The following is a 19,768-nucleotide window of genomic DNA, read 5'->3' on the forward strand; positions in this document are numbered from 1 at the left end:
AATTCTGAGAATCAAGAAAATTATTGGTTTTTTGATTTAAACTTTAACTGTGAACATAGTTTCTTTCTGTAGCATTGTTCATTGTTCTTATGGTCAGACAGGAGCAAATAAAAGAGGAAATGTTACAAGTATTTAGAACACTATCTTAACTTTATGGATAAGGTGGACTCCAGTCAGTAAGATGAAAAGGTTAAACCTGTAAGGATTCAAAATTAGTACTGAACAGGATTTAGAGTGATAAATGACCTTGGGAATCATGTACTCTTTTTACAGATGAGACGAGACCTCAAAAAGTCAAATGAATTATCTGAGGTCATACATGTCAAATCCTGGTTCCTTGACTTTAAATCTTTCCTCGAAGATATAATCACTAAAATGACTCAATAAATCTCTACTTAACAATGTCCATGAAATAGTGTTGAACATGGTAAGTGTTTAAAATAAATAGATACCCCTTTCTAACTCTGTTATGATGCTTGTAAGACTAAGAACTTCATATCTCCATACTCATCATCTTAATTTGGTATGTAGTTAGTACTTTTAGAAGAATTTAGTTAATTATAGAAAATGAATCATGTTATCCCTCTGCAAATTATTTTTGCACATATTCAATGCTAATCTTATCTCTTTTTTCTTTTGAGCATAGGTCTCCCTATGTCACACAGGCTGGAAATACAGTAGTATCACAGGTTTGATACTAATATTGATCAAAATGAAAGTTGTGTCTGGCTATGTTTTTGCAGACCTAGGTAGGTTTGGCCCTCCCTTTGCACAGCTTGGTGACCCTCTGATATTAAATGATGCCCCATATTGGTCACAGACTTTATATGGACACTTGATGATTAAATTCAAGCAATTGAGAGGCTTTAGCATCTCCTATTAACAGGAATAATTAATGAGTGCCATCATACCTTCTCATTTTTAGAATGAGAACTTTGGATAGTATGGTCTCTAAGATCCTGTCAATCTCTAAACTTATGACCCATCTGCCTTTGTGATATCTCAAACAGTAGAATTTGCATTTTTGACCTTTATTGTCCTGCAACATCCTTCAGTTTTTCCCTTGAAAGACAGGAGAGAATTACTGCTATGAACTTCTCATTTTTCTATGAAGGTCAGAAATTCATGAAAATGTCTAACAGATGATTAAAAAGGAATATGAAGGGGAGGCTTTTCCTTTGTATCACAGGGGAAAAAAGAATATATAAATATCAGTAGAAGGAAAAAGTAACCTGGATCTGAACAATAAAATTAAGGTTTAAATTATAAACTATTTGGAAGCTGGACCTATGTCTTTTATATTCCAAGAACAATTCCATTTTTATAGACTTGCTTGCTGTGTCATCTTGAACAAATCACTTAATATCCCTGGGCCACAGTTTCTCTGTTTGTTAAATGAGAAGATTGAAAAAGATGGTCTCTGAGGTCCCTTCCTGTTCTGAATCTGTGAGTCAGACTATGGGTGTGAGACAGAAGTTTTTTGAGCAAAATAATTTCTGTTCTTTCTCTCAAAGTTAAACTTTGAACCAATGAAAGATCTTATATTCTTCCAGATTTAACAAAAAAAGAAGCGTTTTAACAAAATATTTATAACTGATAAAAAGTAAGATTATTTAAGAGTTTTACATCAATAGTTCAGGAAGTATGTGTGGATATATTTACATACACACACACACACACACACACACACACACAGAGGTTTTTTTTGTTTTTTGTTTTAATTTTTTACCTTGTGGTCCATATTGGCTCATCTGAGGACCATAAGCCCCGCTAGAGTTACTTTGAAAGCTACTAATTCCAGGATGTATTTGTCCTCCAGGGGAAGGATGAGGCGACATAGATGGTCCAGTTTGTTGAGGCCCATATTGAGACATCTGAGGGTTCCTTTGTGTGCCTGTCATAAAACCTGTAGGGAAAAATGAGTATAAAAAAGTATAAATTGATATGTCAGAAAGCTTTCATATATAAAAAAAAAAATCTTGAATTAGGATGAGTTTTTTCTATTATATGAGGCTCCTTTAGGGTTCCTGAATCCTGAGAATGTGCCACGTTTAATTTCTAATCAACTTCCTTGCTTGGAAATCTCCTGCAGTAGCAGATAATCAAGACTTAATTGACGGTCATCTCAGATAGATCAAATCAGGCTCAAGTTCTGAACTCCCTGAGTGAACCTAAAGGTTGTACCAGAAGGCTAGAGAAAGCTCTTTTATAGCTCAGTACAATGTAAATAAGGACAAAAGAATAGTGGGAGATCTAATAACTCAATCAACATTTTATCATATCTGAAGCTCCAACCAAAAAACCACAAGGATTATATTGCTTTTTGGAAGAATGTGGTAAACCCCTTGAATATCCCTTCTTTCTTCTTCATTGTCCCATATACCTGCCATACTTCTTCCTGCTGTGACCACTTTATATGATTATTTCCCAGCTCTTCTTCCATGAAACCTTCCTTACCTTCCAAGAGATAGTTCAAATATTACTTTTTGTAGGAAGCACTACTCTCCTCAGCAATGATCTTTTCTGAACCTCCATCAAATATGCTGTATATATCATTCAATTTGGCCCTAAAACAGCTTATTAATGAAATAATCAAGTAGAACTGAATCAAGAGCTTTACTCAAGTTCAGTTATGCTACATATATTTCTTTCCCCTTATTAACAAGACCTATAAGAGAAAATGGAATTAAATTGGCCTGATACTATTTGCTTTCCCATAAAACCTTATATTCTTCCCAGGGTCAGTAAACTGATGATTTGTTCTATTATTCCTAGGTATTTTAGTTAAAGCTGACTGGCACAAAACTCCCAATGCTATCTTTTACTTCTTCATTAGCAACGGCTAATATTTTCAGTTCATAGTTATACTGATGTAATAGAAAGGGTAGTGAAGAATGGGATGAACTCACTCAGAAAACAAAAGCAGAAAAATTAATTAGAAATCAGAAACAAACAACATTTATTTACAAGAAACACACTTGAAACAGAAAGACACACACAGAGTTAAAATAAAGGGCTAGAGTAGCATCTAATATGCTTCAACTGAACAACAACAACAACAAAATCCAACATCCCAGAAGTGGCAATCAAGGGTTCAGACAAAGCAAAAACAAAAATAGACCTAATTAAATCAGGAAAACTACATTATGCTAAAAAGGTCCCATGGACAGTGAAGTAATATCAACAACATTTTTTACAGCAAGTTTCTTCTGTGACAAAAGCCTAATTACACAAATATATCCTGAGTATAAAACATCCAAATTTATAAAAATAAGAACCATTATCCATTTGAGAAGTGGTCAAAGAATATAAGGTTTTCAGAAGAACTCAAAGCTATCTATATCTACATATCTATGTGCTCTAAATCACTATTGATTAGAAAAAGAAAAATTAAAACAACTCTGAGATACCACCAAACACCTATCATAATTTTAAAATTATATGATAGGGAAAAATAGCTACACTAATGAACTGCTGATGGAGTAGTGAACTGGTCTAACCGTTCTGGAGAATAATAAGCTATATGACCAAAAGGCTAGAAAACTGGGTATTCCCTTCATCCTAGCAATACTATTATTAGGTCTGTATTCTAAAGAGATTAAAAAAAAAAAGACAAAAATATGTATAGTAGCTTTTTTATAGTAAAGAAAGATTTTCAAAGAATTGGAAATCAAGGAGATGATCTTGAATTAGGGAATAGATGAACAAGTTGTTTATTATGATTGTGATAGAATACTATTGTGCTATAAAAATGATGGGGAAATATGGTAATTTCAGAAAAATATGGCAAGACCTATACAAACTCATACAAAGTACAGTAAGAAGAATGGGAAAGTCACTGTGCACAATAATAGCTATGTTGTAATGATGATCAATTTTCTCTGATCAATGCAATGATCTAAGACAATTTCAAAGGATTTATGATGTAAAAATGCTATCCAGAGTAGAGAGAGAAAATTGATAAAACTCTGGGTGCAAAGTAAAATATAATTTTTAATTGTATTTTTCTTGGTTTTAAACAAAATATTGCTAACATAGAAATGTTTTGCATGATTTTACATGTATAACTGATTTCATATTGATTGTCTTCTCAGTGGCAATGGCAGATAGTAGAAGGGATAGAGAGAATTTGGAACTCAAAAATTAAAAAGAATGTTAAAAATAAATTAAAATGGAAGAAAAAAGAAAGGACAATAGACTAAGAACCTGAAGTTTCAGTGTTGTCTCCATCACTAATTATATGTGTGTGAATGTTTTAACTTACTAGAGGCTTAGTTTTCTGATCAATAAAATGGTAATAACATTTATGCTACTCTACCTGCTCAAAGGATTGTTAAGTGCAATCACATAGGAACTATCATTCAGTGAGCATAAATGGTAATATTAATAACAACCCTAAATTGAAACTGATTAGAACCAAAGTCATCTTTCCTCATCAAAACTTGTGCTTCCAAATTCTCCAGTGTTTGTGTGAGTATGTGTGTGCACATCCTGGGTTGTTAGTTGTTTTCTGATAGCTTTAGTTTTACTAATGTGGAAGACATGAAAGTCCTTTTTTTCCCTTAAAATGATTTCTGAAAATAAAATTTAAAACAGATTTTTCTATCTCCACTGATGTGCCAGTTGCTTATGTGGCACTGTTTGTTTCGTTTACAAAGCTGTTATAAAATAGCAGCTTGTTCTATGGCTTCTGAATAGACAGAATGACAGCTGTGAGAATCCAGCTGTATTTTATAAAGGTGTGAAGCTTTTCCTTTAATTACAAACCATCTGATTTTTTTTAATAAAAGCAAAACTCTCTAGTAAGCAAAAATAAAAAATGATTAAAAAAATAACCCCCCTAAAATAACTGAAACCAAACCCAAACAAAATAAAAACAACAAAAAACACCTTCTAGGTACTGTAGATGGGAATGCAAAATGTATACATATTAAAGACCATAATATATTACTCAAGTATTTACTTGTTCCATTAAAAATATTTTAAAAGAAAAATGTCCCATAAAATATCCCACCTCACCAAAACAAAACAAAACAAAACAACAACAACAAAACGATTGGAAGTGGCCTTCTATATTGGTTTGATTTGTTTACCTTAAAAAAAGGTTTTGGCTACTTTAAATGCCACTTTCATCTTTTACATACATTTCAATAAACACACCTAATTCATAGTGTCAGGTCAATTTATATTTTCAGACAGTCTGCTGAACTGATTGACTATTTCAGATGCATTAAATACAATTTTCAAATTGTCCAAAAAACCCCAAAACCCAATTGGCATATGCAAACAAAGAGCCACACTGTTCTCTTCTTTCTAATGCTCTATCTTCATGCATAGAATACAACATGACTGAAAGATTTGTTTCAATTGCCATGTAGGTAGAGAAAGAACTCAATGGGTAACAAGTGAGTATCTCAGGAAATACTTGAACAATATACCATTTTATAGGATTTTTGAGAAGAAACATTTTGGAAAGCTGAATTTTTTTTTTAAATTTAAGATTATATCATAGATTTTTTAAAAATTGGGCTAAAAAGTTCTTTAGTTGGGACTTCAAAATCAGAAACAAAAATTTTGTTTCTTCATGATAAAATAGAGCAATGTGTTAGGGGATACTAGAGTTGTGAAATGTGTGTATATGTGCATTTGTGTGTGTATATGAATATGCATATATATATTCAGTGGTGGGGGGTAAAATAGGTCAGTAATATACATAATTTTTTACACGAAACACGTGGAAAAAAAATCACAAAACATGGATATTAAACAATATGTAGTCATCTAGAAATTATTATGTAGAGGTCACTTAGTCATCAATCTTAGCTTTAAGAAATACTGGTGAACTGAAAGAACACTGGGAATTGAGTGTGGACTACAACATAGCATTTCCACTCTGTTACTGTTTGCTTGCATTTTTGTTTTTTCTTCCCAGGTTATTTTTGCTTTTCTAAATCCGATTTTTATTGTGCAACAAGAGAATGGTATAAATATGTATACAGGTATTGTATTTAAGATATACTTTAATATGTTTGATATGTATGAGACTGCCATCTAGGGGAGGGGGTGGAAGGAAGGAAGGGAAAAGTTGGAACAGAAGTGTTTGCAAAGGTCAATGTTGAAAAATTACTCATGCATATGTTCTGTCAATAAAAAGCTATTAAAAAAAAAAAAAAGAAGAAGAAGAAGAAGAAGAAGAAAAGAAATACCGGTGAGAAGAAATACAATAATCATTAAACAAAGCTTATGCACTTTCTTCATAGTACATACCCATATTCTTTTAATTAGAACCCAAACATCCTTATTTTTAAAAAAATTCAAAAAGTTTGGTTACTTATTATGTTAGATCAAAGCAAATTAGAAACAGCAGACTGGTGTGGGAAGGAGGATTAGGGAAGGTAACTATTATCCCTATGTAGGGATGACAACAAAAAACAAGAGGTGACAGCAAAAGAAAAGACTGAGAAACTCATTATAAACCTGGCATAAGAACTTGATAAGCACAGCATTCTGTGCCCATTTATGGTAGAAATAAATAGCATTGAAGACTTTAATAATTCTTAGGGTCACAACTGTATTAAATACAATAATTAATATTTTAATGATAACTGAAATAATATTTTATTTTTCTCCAATCATATATAAAGTCAAATACATTTGTTTAAAAAAATAAGTTCCAATTTCTCTCCCTTCCTTTTTCCCCTCCTCCCTTTAGATCTAGCTACATAACATTGAGTCCAATTATGTCAGAAACAGTCTTCTTTAGAAAGTTGCAAAAGTTGATCAGTTTTTTAAAGATTTTTTAAAAAATTGTTTAAAAATATATTGGGTTACTTGCCATCTAAAGAAGGGGGTGGGAGGAAGGAGGGGAAAATTTGGAACACAAGGTTTTGCAAGGGTCAATATCGAAAAATTATTCAGCCATATGTTTTGAAAATAAAAAGCTTTAAAATTGTTTCAAATAATTCTGAAAATGATACAAGCAAACTGTATTCATCCGAAAAACATACTAATATGAATGATTTCAGTGACAGAAAATAGAAGTGCCATTGTGATTCTATGATTCTTCCTGTACATCTGAACTTTCTTCCAGTTATTCACATTGAAAGTGAGACAGATTGTGGGGAACTGTGTACCCATTACTCATGATCTGTTACCATCCTTAGCCAAATGCATCAATCTTCAATATTCTCATCCTGGGCTTGCATAAAAAAAAATTATTTACCTAAAGTAACATTATCATTACTGATGAAACCAAATTACAAATTTTCACCCCAAATTTCATTTCCTAATTCTCAGTTTAATATAGGAAATCTGCTTAAACAAGTGTTTTAAGAGAGAAAAGGAGGCAAAAATTGGGAATAACATGCAAATACAGAAAAGAAAAATGCCTTCATTTTGTAAAGTTTTCCTTTCCTTTCAAGTTTCATGCATTTTAAAAAACTGTTGGTTTAGAGGAAGAAGGGTCAGTTGTTAAAATTTCAGTTCAATGCTTATACAAAAACTCTTTATAGTATCCCAAAAGGAGTTGAAAATAATGATTTATAATAATAATAACAAGCATTCTGATAATGCCTTAAGATTTAAAAATGCTGTATATATATTAACATTTGATTTTCACAACTCTGGGAGGTAGGTACTATCGACTATATTTTTATTTATGCTTATAGGGTCACTTGGAAGGTGCAGTGGATAGATCACTGGGCTGGGAGCAAGAACCAATTGAATACAAATTCTTTTAAGAAACATGCTAGTTGGGTGACCCTGGTAAGTCACTTAATTCTGCTCATCTGTAAAAAGGGGATTTAAAACCTGGAGTTGTTGCAAGGATCAAATGATATAATTTTTCTAAAGGTTCTTAGCATAGTGCCTGTGCTATAAAATTGGATTATTCTACTATATTAAATAAGTTATTTATTACTAAGTTATTAAATAAGTTATATGTTGCAGCATGTAGACAGCTCAGTGGACAGTGCCCCAGAGCTGAAGTCAGGAAGACTTGAGTTCAAACCTCACCAAGTCACTTAGTTTCAGTTTATCTTGATCCACTGGAGAAGGAAATGTAAAATCACTCTAGGATCCTTGAGCAAAAAACCCCCCCATGGACAGTATGGCCCATAGGATTATGAAGACTCAGACACAACTGAACAATATTCTATTTATTAACATCATATGAAATATATGTATTGCATCATCATTATTATATGAACGTGGCCATTGTTATTCATCTACAAGCTCACATATACATGCACATATGCTATTTGGAGGGAGATAATGGTAATAAGAAGGCAAAAGTCCTTTAGATAGTGAAGTGTAACAAACTGCACAGTGATTAATATCTCCAAAATGATTATTGGGTTAAAATTTAATCAGATATTCTTTTGAAAATGCACTAATTAAAAGATAGCAACATTAGGAAACAGATTTGAAAACCAAGTTAGAGGAATAATTCTTGGCAAAGTAAAAAACCTCAGAGAATCATAGAATTAAAATGGGGCAATTACTTGGTTACTAGCCTGCACAAGACATCTTTCTTCCATTTCATACAAAACACCAAATATTGTCTAGTGTTAGGGAACCTCAAAACATGGTGTAAAAAAAAAAAAGAGGGGGAGGGAGTTTAAACACAAGATTTGAATCATTAATAAGTGAAAAAGGAAAAAAGGGAGGGGGTAGAAACTGAGAAAGAAGACAGATTTCAAATACTCAGTACAAAACTGAATTTTTCATCAAAGATGCTTCTTTAGTAAGCAAAGATTTGAGCACTGTCAGGGTACCAATAAAATACTCAAAGTTCTCCGAGCCACCAAAAAGCAGAGCACATTTTCCCTTTGGCACATGCAAAATTTATTTTCATGTTGGCATCTGTTGAAACTCACAGAACGACTGCCTTGTTTCTTCACGCCAGTTCAACAAAAGATGTTTCGCCACATGTGTGAAATAATGGTCACACATAGCACCACCTAAGCAGAGGGTGTCTGACTATAAAGGCAAGTTAAAGACACTGCTCTTTAGAAATAGCTGCCAGGTTGATACTGGAGGAGAAAATGGAATTAAGAAAATATTGCTGTTACGTTTTAATATGTTCAGTGTTTATTTGTCTGCCTGTTACTCTTCAAAACATCAATTGCTCTGAGGAAGACAGAAATTAATGACTCATTCAAGGCTTTAACCCAGACCCCCTAGTGTTCTACCAGCTGTGCTATTAGGTTAACGGGCTGAACTGTTCCCACTTCTTTCCCTGATCCTCCAGCACCCTGTATATACAGAGATGTAGTAATATCTAAAGTTTTCCCCATCCTCCCCCACAAGGCCCTCTTAGCTACTGACTAGCACAGAAATTCACATCATCTATCATTGATAAATTGGAATCAAGGGAGGGATCTGACTGATTACCCAGATGGTAGCTGGGGACAAAATATCCAACCTTTCCTTATGCAAATCTCTAAGTTCTGTAAGATGCCAGTTCTAAGCTAGATACTCATGGCAGAGACGAATGTTTGTGTGTACCTATGAACTGGTAGAAACACACTATCAACTTTCTGTGTGTCTCCCAGTTCATCCTAAAACATGCTGACTTAAGAGTTCAAAGGGACAGTAAAGAATCTCTAGCCCAACCTTCTCTTTTTATAGGGCAAGAAAGAGAACTGGGAAGGTAAAACAATTTGTTCAAGGTCACAGTAGCAACAGAGACAGAAAGAAAACATTCATCTTCCAGTGTCACATCAGTGCTAGCTCTTGTAGAATGTTTTGATGGACAACTCTTTGTACCTGTTACTTATTGATATTCTCTACAAATAAAGGTTGAGTATACTTTATATAAAGCTAAACTAAAACCTGTAATGATATTTTTCATCAAGTAACATTCCTCTAATGAGAGCTTTGATAGAATTTTGAAAAGTTAGCTAAGTAATATTTCAGCTTCATAAATGACAAGAAAATGTCAACTAATAAAAATAATAAATGGGGATAAGACGAAAAATCATTTCCTTCATATATTTAGAAGGCACATGACTTCCCTAGAAATTGAATTTGAAAGGAAATCGAGGGTTATAGTTATACAAGTGATTTTCCTCTTTCAAGGAGTATTCATAAGAAAAAAAAAATTAGACAGATTGTTTGAAATACCATAAGACTGCATTACTTTAGACACAATTAATTGGGAAAATGTGATAATTGGATAAAACTGAACTAAAGTTAACCATTTATACTACTAATTAAGGAAGTATCTGTGAAGCAAATGTAAATAAGAATGTGGGGGACATTTAACAATCTACTTTAAAAAAAAAGTCATCAGTCAAGCATTTCTATTAACATAAAGTGCTGATTAGAAATGAGTCTAATATACTCATTAAAGCAACCTTTATTTAGCAACACTTTGTTAACCGTGGTTCAAATGATCGTTGAATAAAAAGTAATGATACTAGATGTCATTAAAACAAATACTGTAATTTATGTTGCCTTTCCAGATCATGTTTGGTAAAGTCTATGGACTCCTGCTCAAGATACATTTTAAAAGATCATAAATGAAAGAAATGCTAAATTTTAGTTAAAGGTTAGTGAAGATATAGATTTAAAATGACTTCAGGACTATTTAGTTCCACCCTTTCTTGTTGTTTTGGTTTGTTGGTTTGGTTTTTTGAGCTAATCAGGGTTGACTTGCCCAGGATTGCCCAGTTAGGCGTCTGAGATCAAATTTGAATTCATGAAAATGAATCTTTCTGACTTTAGGCCTAGCACTCTGCATGGCATCACTTAGCAGCACAAAATGAAAGTTATCAAAAAAAAATTAATAATTTCCTATGAATATTATCACAATAGTAAAAGCTAATAATAATAATATGAATAGCTAACATTTATATAGTGCTTTAAGAGTTTGCAAACCACTTCTAACCCTCCAAAACTTATTTTATACATGAAGGTCAGGGTAGTATGGGTCTTTTTTAAAGGTAATATCAGATGCTCAAACTAATGGCAAAGCTATTAAGTGGCTGGGGAAAACCAATTTTATTTTTTATTTTTCACATAAGTCTTATGATGAAGCAAGTATTGGTATCTTTGCTAATTGTCTTTCCCCTCTCCAATTCTTCTTTCACGTAGCTACCAAAATATTTTTTCCTCAAGCATAAGCCTAATCATGTTACTCTTTAGCTAAAAAAATCTTTAATGGTTCCCTTCTCTCTGAAGGAGAAAATACAAATTCTTGTTTTTCATTTTAAAACAACAACAAAAAATTTCCATCCCAATGTGATCTGGGTCTACTTTCCAAGACATTTCAGAGTTTTTCCCTTCATGTACTTTGCATTCCAGGCAAACTGGCCAATTCATGTCCCAAAGTTGAAATTCAATCTCCTTTTTCCTTGACTTTTGCACAGGCTGTTCCATGCCTGGAATTCATTTCCTTTTCCCCTATACTTCTTAGAATCCCTTTACTTTCTTTAAGATTAAATTCAGAGGATACACTATATGGATAATATTTCCTAATCTTCTCACATTAGTTACTGTCCTCTCTTGCCTCAAGATCTCCTGTATTTTTCTAGTCTGCTTACATAGGTTCATAGAACTGCAGATTTAGAGCTGGAGCAAATACTTTGTGACTTGTCCAGAATCACCAGAATCTTAGGATTCAAACTCATATCCCTTTTCCAACAATGTCATTTGAATTGTAATAATCACATAATTTAGTTGGAAAATGGTGTTTGTAAAAGAAATGAGGTCAGAACTGTGGCTTGAACCTGATACAAGTTCAGGATTGTGGCAATTATGTAAAGAGAAAAACATTTCACCCTGCAAACAAGCAAACCCAAATGACTCAACTTTATGGGGTATAACTGACATGGTAGGCTCAAGAACTTTCATGACATGAATAATTTTTATTTGGCTGCTTTGAATGAAATTCAAATCACCAAAGTGTGAGACAAAGTGATTTTCTTTTTAGTCTCAAAAAAATGGTAATTTCTGTTATAATAGTATTAATTGGTTTTTATACCGTTTGAAGTCTTATATATATATATATATATATATATATATATATGACATGATCTTTAACAATAATCCACTAGACAATTATAGATATTATCATATATTATATCTTTCATATGTATGTGTGTGTATATATATAAATATATATATATATCTCATCATCATCATATGTATTAGTATCATTCCCATTTTGCAGAAGGGTAACTAATCTGAGAGATTAAGTAATTTGACCAGAGACACTTAATTAGTGTAGAACTCAGAACTCAAATGCAAGCTTATATCCCTCTACTTTTTATGAGAACATCCTTGAGGTTTTGGTTTTTTTTTTTTTTTCTTAAGTGAAAAAAGAAAGATTTAAGGTTAATAGGAGTTATTAAAAAGTAGGATCTAATTAGAAATTTCAGGAAGAAATTTCATTCAGATTTCAAGAAGTAAGGTAAGAGTTGCCTGATCAATAGAAAAGAAAGAATATAGTCATTTTAAGTCCTGGGACAGAATTTAAATACTGTAAAGCCATGTGGGATGATAAAGAAACTTGAAAACATATTTCATAAAATTACAACTAAGCTAATGCAGACATTTATGGCAGAAGTATTCAAATTATTTTGGAATTTGTTTTTCCTTTAAACGGCATATAAAGGGAAAGTTCTAAAATGCTTGAACACATCTATTATACTCTTTTGATTGATAATATTTCTACTGACAAAATGACATTTACATTTACTACAACATAGCCAGTGATAACTATCACTCTGTAAAGACTCACTTCTATGTAGAGGCTAGATTTCTAACAACATAGTGGTCAAGTGTCTTGTAAAGAAATCTAGCTAACTACTCCCTTCCCCAACCACTAAACCTTATTCAACTTATTTATTTACTCTCTTGTAACTAATATTTTTATCAACAGGACACAATGGATAGAGTGCCAGGCCCAGAATCAGGAAAAATCATCTTCCTGAGTTCAAATCTGGCCTCACACACTTTGTGTCTATGTGACTCTTGGGAAGTCACTTCATCCTATATGCCTCAGTTTCCTCATATATAAAATGGGCCAGAAAAGGAATGTGCAAACCCCTCCAACCTCTTTGCCAAGAAAGCCCAAAATGGGGTCATGGTGAGTTGGACACCAATTAAAAAACGAGTCAACAAAATATTACTCTCATATATATGTCACTTCATTTGGTAACCACAGAAGTCCACATAAGTTGTGTTTTCTTTCTAATCAGGTATAAGAAAAACAAAAGTAAAACTTTATTTAATTTGATGACAATTATTCTTCCTTTAAAAAATGAAGGAAAATGAATTAAGAGGTGGGGAGCATTTGCAGAAAGGAGCACTCAGCTGAGGAGTGGATTGGCTGCTGTTCAGGAGTCTTGGAAGATCTCATCCTGGGTTCTTTCCATGTAGATCTGACAGGCACAGAACGGCGCCCCAGTACCGCCTCCAGCAACAGAATACATTTTGCAGTACATCACAGAATTGCAATGGCATCAATTTTGTGTGCAATTCATGTCCAAACGGAAAAGTTCTCAGTGGTCCTATTTCAGCATATCTCAAGGACTAATTAAATCCTCATTACTATCTTCTAATTATTCTAGTACTATGGGAATTCACTGAGCAAGTCCCTGATGGTACATTAGATGAAAAGGGTTAAATAACCTGTGTTGATTTTGAGACTCCTGATCTGTTTCAGACCTTTAGCATACCATCAGCATCATCATGAATATTTAACTACATACCACTGTGAAAATTAAAAGGGGAAAACAATTAGCGGCTTTTCAAAAAAATTAATTCTGACCCCTATACATTTGCCCTAATAAATAAACCTTCTTCAAGTGTTTTCCCTAAATAGTGGTCTAGTTTAAGATCATTAATTGCTCTCATTTAAGCTAACACTTGAGAGGAGTTAAAAATAAAACAAAACATTTTAATGTCAATAAACCAGAATTTTGGCTTCTTACCTACCTTTATAAAAGACAATCTTCTCTCCTTTTACAAAAGATAACAATAAATTGGTTATGAAGTATATTTTAGTATATTTTGAGTTTTTCTAATTTTGCTCTGACAGCAATTGTGTGTACATGTGTGCATACACTATTCTCTATAATTTAGTGTGTACAGTTTTCCATATTTGGAAGGGAAATGCTAATAGTTAATGAAAATGAAATGGAAAAAAAAATCCTCAAACTGCAATTTAGACAGAATTATCTTTTATGCTCCCCCTTCACTTCATGTTGAAAACAGAGTAACATATATATTTTTTAAATAAGGAATTAAATTTAATATAAAACAATTAAAGATATGTGACCAATGAAAATGGGTCATAATACAAAAGTCATTTCCCTTTGCATCCTAAATGTTTAACACGTACCTTCACAGATAGAGACAAACAATTGCAGATTCAATCAGAAGCCTTTATATAGAGATAATTTTTGGTAAAATTTTTAATACACTATTCCTGAGCAGGGGGGTAAGATGGGGGGTAGGTAAGCTTAGGCTGACAAATATGAGAAATCCCAGCAGAGTCCTGAATAGTCAGGGAATGAAGAATAAAATGCAAGTAGGTAGGTAAACTTTCAGTTTAGTAGGTAAACTTTCAGTAGGTAAACATGATTTTTTGAAAATTTCTCTACATTTATTTAGTACTAAATCACCAAGCAAAGAGAAGAAATGTTAATTACAGAAGCACAATGGGTTAAATCACATTTCAACAAAAGAGATTCAATTTTTATGTGTTTTCTTTTAGTGGCTTAGCACATAGTTGGCACTGAGCAAGTATTTTTGGAATGCATGCATGAATGAATGAATGAGAGATCAGTGTTATCATTGATCTAAACTTTTAAATGACTAACAGATGACTGAAGATCAGGTGGCTTCAATGGTAACAACACCATGTTTGGGTTAAATTTCATTATTTGTTTCATTTTTAAATCAGCAAGTGATAAGCACAGTTCCCCTTGGAATTCCTTCAACACACAATTTTCCAAAGTTTAGCTAAGTATAAGTTCAAGAAAGCTGAGAATCAATTAAAACAAAAGTTTTTCCTATAATGTGAAGCTTTCCAGTTTGTTGGATTGTCTGGTCAATGACTGAACATTAAAGAGGATGAACTCAAAATGCACACTTGTTCACAAAATTCAATAGTATAAGTTTTGCTACATATTTTTATCTTTCAAAAGTAAATGATGATAGTTGTTTGCTATTCACATAACTAACAATTTATATATTATGCACTGTCAACTATCAATTCATAAACACAATAAAATGTCATACACAACATTTGGAGGTCAGGAGAAATAAAGACTCAAGAGACAAGCCCAAACCTGAATCTTTGTCAAGAGTACCAAAGGATTCTAGAGGCAGCTAAGCTTGTTAGAGTAAGGAACTTGAGTAAGGAACTTCAGGTCAAGACCTGAGGCTTCTATTTTGCCTCTGACATTTATTAACTTTTTGAATCTGGGCAGGTTATCTAACCTGTTTGCCTCATTTTCTCATATGTAAAATGGGGATAATAATAGCACTTACTTCCCAAGGTTATTATGAGGATCAAATAAGATAATAAGTGTAATAATTTGTCCAAACCTTAAAGCACAATAGAAATTCTATTATGTATTATAATACATGTATAATTGAAAGGGACCTTAAAACTTATAACTTTCTCTAGCATTTTAGAAATGAGAAAATTAAGGCCCTAAGAGATTGTGACTTTAATAGGAAAATAGGAAAAAAAAAAACCTTCCTGAAAAGCTTTCTGGAATTTTTCCCCTTCCCTCCCCTCTTTTCTTTCTTTTGGAGTGATAGCTCGAAGTTTAAGGTACCGAAGTGTAACAATTTAGAAAAGATTCTCTTACTCTCCGGTAAATACCACAGTAACCAGACATTCTTAACTGCCTAGTTTGGGGGGGTTATTTCACATATGAGGAGGGAGATGGCAGCTAGCAAGGGCTATAATTCTTTGCTTTTATTCTAATTGTTCTTCATTACATTTTGTATTACCTTCATGGGACCAAAGCCACAGGCAAGAATAAATGATTTGGACAGTGCTCAATAAAAAATAAAGACAGGACATTTGTAGATTTTTCACTCTCCATCTCTCTCTCTCTCACACACACAGACACACACATACACAATCAGAAAAATAGAATGCAAATATATGTCCTGATCATTAAAAGATAACAATATTTTTATAATAGAACAATGAATTAATGATTAGATGACCAATTCATTTTAATGTTTTTTTCTTTACTGAAAACTGAAGAACTGCTTTATTCTTCATTAAATAAAGAACAATTTTAAACATTTAAGATATCTGTTCTGTTTTTAAAAAATCATTCTATTTCTATTTCCTCACTTTAAAAAATCAATTTTAATGTTTTAAACTATAAATTATATCATCTATAACTTAAATGCAGATATTTTACAGAAGTAGGGTGCCAAATGGACAATTCCTATCATGCATAGAGAGTATTGGGACAGGTTTGGACCACGCCAAATTATCAGAGAAGCAAGTGTAGAACGAATAACTATAATTATTCTCAGTATATATACAGAGACTTTGCTGTAATGCTGACCTGTCCTTGGTCCACCTTGGTTTGCAACCTTTCTTTCTTTATGACAATATCAATTTTAGCATTTTGGAGAAAAATTAGTTTAGAGGGAAAGAGATGAAGGGAAGAAACCTTGACTAGAGCAGAAATAAATATGACATATGGCCAGCAAAAGGAGATTAGCCTTCTAGACACTGGCTGACCAGTCCTCTCAGAAAGATATTCTATTGCAAAAATCACTCGTAGAACCAGGAAATGCAGGTGTTAGTCATAGCTTTATTACTAATTAGCTATGTGATCTTGAATATGTCTTAAAATTTCTTTAGACTTCACTTCCTAATCTCTAAAATAATTAGTTTATGATTTTGTGAACAAAGTATGCATCTGGATGGTGAGAATTTCAGAGTATAATTTAAAGCATTTTATTTCATTAATACCCATATCTAAGCTACTTAACTCAAAACTTATTATATAACCAGCTTGGAACAGGAAAGAGAAAGGTTACCATTTTAAAAAAAAAGAAAGAAAAGAAAGAAAAACGAACAAAGAATCAGGTAGCTAAAAAAATTCTAATAAGGCTTAAATACTCAAAACACAATAAGGGTGTATGGTATAAATTGAAGACCAACCTCGTTCCTGTGGCATTGGTGACTGGCTCAAGGCTGGATGGGAACTGGATTCTGATTGGCTACCAGGAGGCTGAGGTGGCATCTGACTGCCTGTAAAACATAGGAAGGAAAGTGGGGTGGGGGTGGGGGAACCCTTTGCATTAATGTTGCAATTGTGTAAAATCAACATAGCTCAATTTTTTAATTTTGGTGATTTAAGATTTATTAGTTTTATATAGAACCCACCCACCAACCCAGCTCAACAGGTTTGATCTTCTCCAGCATTTTTCTTTTTTCCTTTTAAATTGAAGAGGGAGCATGCATAAACATTATTTAGCAACAGGCAGGCTGCAATGTTCAATTTCTTATTGAGTGAATTCCCAACCTCACTGACATGATCCAATTTATAGCTGTGAATCTCCTGACACACATTTCTGCAAGAGGGTTTAAGGAAATCCAAGTCTGCTGAACAATACAATAGGACCCATCTAGCTGAGTTTAAATAGGCTTCCAACCAGGCAGGCATGGATGGCTGCCAAGAATTTTTCATTGGTAATATTCAGTCAATACAGAAATTATTAATATCAACAGATTTAAGGAATCTTTCAATCAATGGGCATAACATAACTGTCTAGGAAAATGTTTAAAAAAAGCTTCACCAGTAGTTCATGGTTAAAGAGAAGGGGATTTAATTTCCACATCCCTCCCCTTTGATCTGCGTTTTCATCTACTCATTTTGGAACACAATGGCTTGTTAACTGTTTAACATGTATTAATTTTGTCTCCTCAGCTACACTGTAGACTGTTTAAGAGTAAGAACCACATATGCTTCTTTGTATCTTCTTACCATCCAGGAAAAAATCTTAATCATTTTTGTGACACTTGGGGAATAAAAGTCACTTTGTGATAAACATTTTGTTAGCTTTTGGATTTTTGAAATGTGAATTTAAAGAAACAATTCCTAATGTTTCATTGAACCAAAGAAAAATATAGCAATATAACTATAGAAAGTAGGCTGCATAGCAAGCAGAGGCTTATATTTAGAAATCTTGGAATCTTTGGAGATGTTTATAGGTTTATTCTAATCCATATTTTGACCTAGGAGGTCCATATCTTAACTGTAATGCCAATAAGTATTATAGAACACTAAAAATAAATCAGACATTGCAAAGGCATCTGGGTTCTAGCACTGATGGAGAAAAAGACAAGGTACTAGCCTATTTTTAAAAAAATCCTCATTAAAACAAGTTAGTAAGATAAAATGAAATAAGAAAGGCGGGGGGTAGAGAAGCTCAAGTTTATCTTATGCTTTGACTGGAAAGTGACTGAGAAATCGAGCTGATACCCATCACTACTGGCCACCTAAGAGTTAAGTCTTCATTAATTAACTTCATAATTTTAAAAGTATCACAATTTAATAAAGAAAGATGTTAATGTACTGAGGAATATCACCAATTCATCTGGGCAAAGGATCATGTCCCAACCCCTGACACAGATTTACAGTTAAAAAGAAACTCTCCTGGGTTTCTACAAGATGGCAACTCTGTCATGCCATGCAACCAATGTGCCAGAGTGCTGAGAAGGAAGGAGAACAAATCCCAGATGTCCCCCAGGACTGTCATTCATAACTAATTCTGAAATAGCAGTGAGTTTGTGACAGCCAGAGAGGCTGAAGAACTATTTTCAGTTGAAGGTTAACAGAAATAAAGAGTTGTGAAGAACATTTTTACACTACAAATTATTCTCAAATTGTTTTCTGGGTTTTCTTCTTTCTTTCAAATAAGTATGCAAAATAAACGAAAGAGGTTTCTGAGTGCTCCTGGGGTTCAACTGCCATTCTTTCTCCCAGATGAGGTGAAAAATGAACAGTTGAATTGGTAGCCCCTGAGAACTGTTGCTCTATGAAGACAACAGGGGTTGCTCTTGCATTAGAACAAAACTTATATAGATGAAACAGTGGGGCAAAAAGCACAAGCTATGTTTAGCCATGGAAGTCCCTTTGCAAGTACATCTGAACTTAATACTAATTGAATAGAAAATTTTAAAAAAATGCTTATAATCTGGATAAAAATACCCCAAAAATACAATTCAATTTATATGATGGATTTTTCTTTTAAATAAAAAGACTAGACTCAAGTTTGACTATTCACCTTACCATATGTCAACTGGCGAGACTATTATGGAATACCCTTAGGTCATGGGGATTTATAGTCTGTTTAGAAACTCTAAGGCATGCTATCATCAAAAACTGCCTTCTCTTTCTCTCTCTTATTTTAAAGTCACTCAGGAATCAGGTGCAGCAAAACAGTAAGTGCTTACATTATAATGAACACTTCTGTATGACAGACTGAATTCAGTGACTCAAGACCATAAACAAACAGTAATTCTATGTTAACACAGGGCACTACTACTTTCACTGCGTATGCCTGAGGCACTGCTCTTGGATAGAATATTTCAAATGAAAATAAAAAATGCTTTAGGAAAACTATCCACGAATTTGTAAATTACTACCACAGTCTGGGACACTGCTAGCTGTCCAGCAAAGCATCCAAGACAGGTATTGCTTTAACACACTAGTTAATTCCTTGGAGAATCATTCAAAAGCAAATAAAAGACGTTTTCATGGCAAACATG

The 19,768-nt window shown here is 33.1% G+C and overlaps 1 protein-coding gene across 9 annotated transcripts in view; it reads right to left on the reverse strand.

Moving 5' to 3' along the window:
- ARID1B (AT-rich interaction domain 1B) overlaps positions 1–19,768 on the reverse strand; it is a 523,204-nt gene that overhangs the window by 82,495 nt on the left and 420,941 nt on the right. For 7 of the 9 annotated variants that reach the window (XM_074309443.1, XM_074309446.1, XM_074309442.1 and 4 more), the window contains 2 exons: positions 17,156–17,245; positions 1,730–1,906 (listed from right to left, as the gene is read on the reverse strand). In XM_074309443.1, coding sequence (XP_074165544.1) covers positions 1,730–1,906; positions 17,156–17,245 — 267 coding nt within the window. The remainder of the gene's footprint in view (positions 1–1,729; positions 1,907–17,155; positions 17,246–19,768) is intronic. The other 2 variants (XM_074309447.1, XM_074309444.1) reach the window with 1 other exon arrangement.

The sequence above is a fragment of the Sminthopsis crassicaudata genome, chromosome 4 (assembly GCF_048593235.1).
Source record: "Sminthopsis crassicaudata isolate SCR6 chromosome 4, ASM4859323v1, whole genome shotgun sequence".
In the NCBI taxonomy this organism is placed as follows: Eukaryota; Metazoa; Chordata; class Mammalia; order Dasyuromorphia; family Dasyuridae; genus Sminthopsis; species Sminthopsis crassicaudata.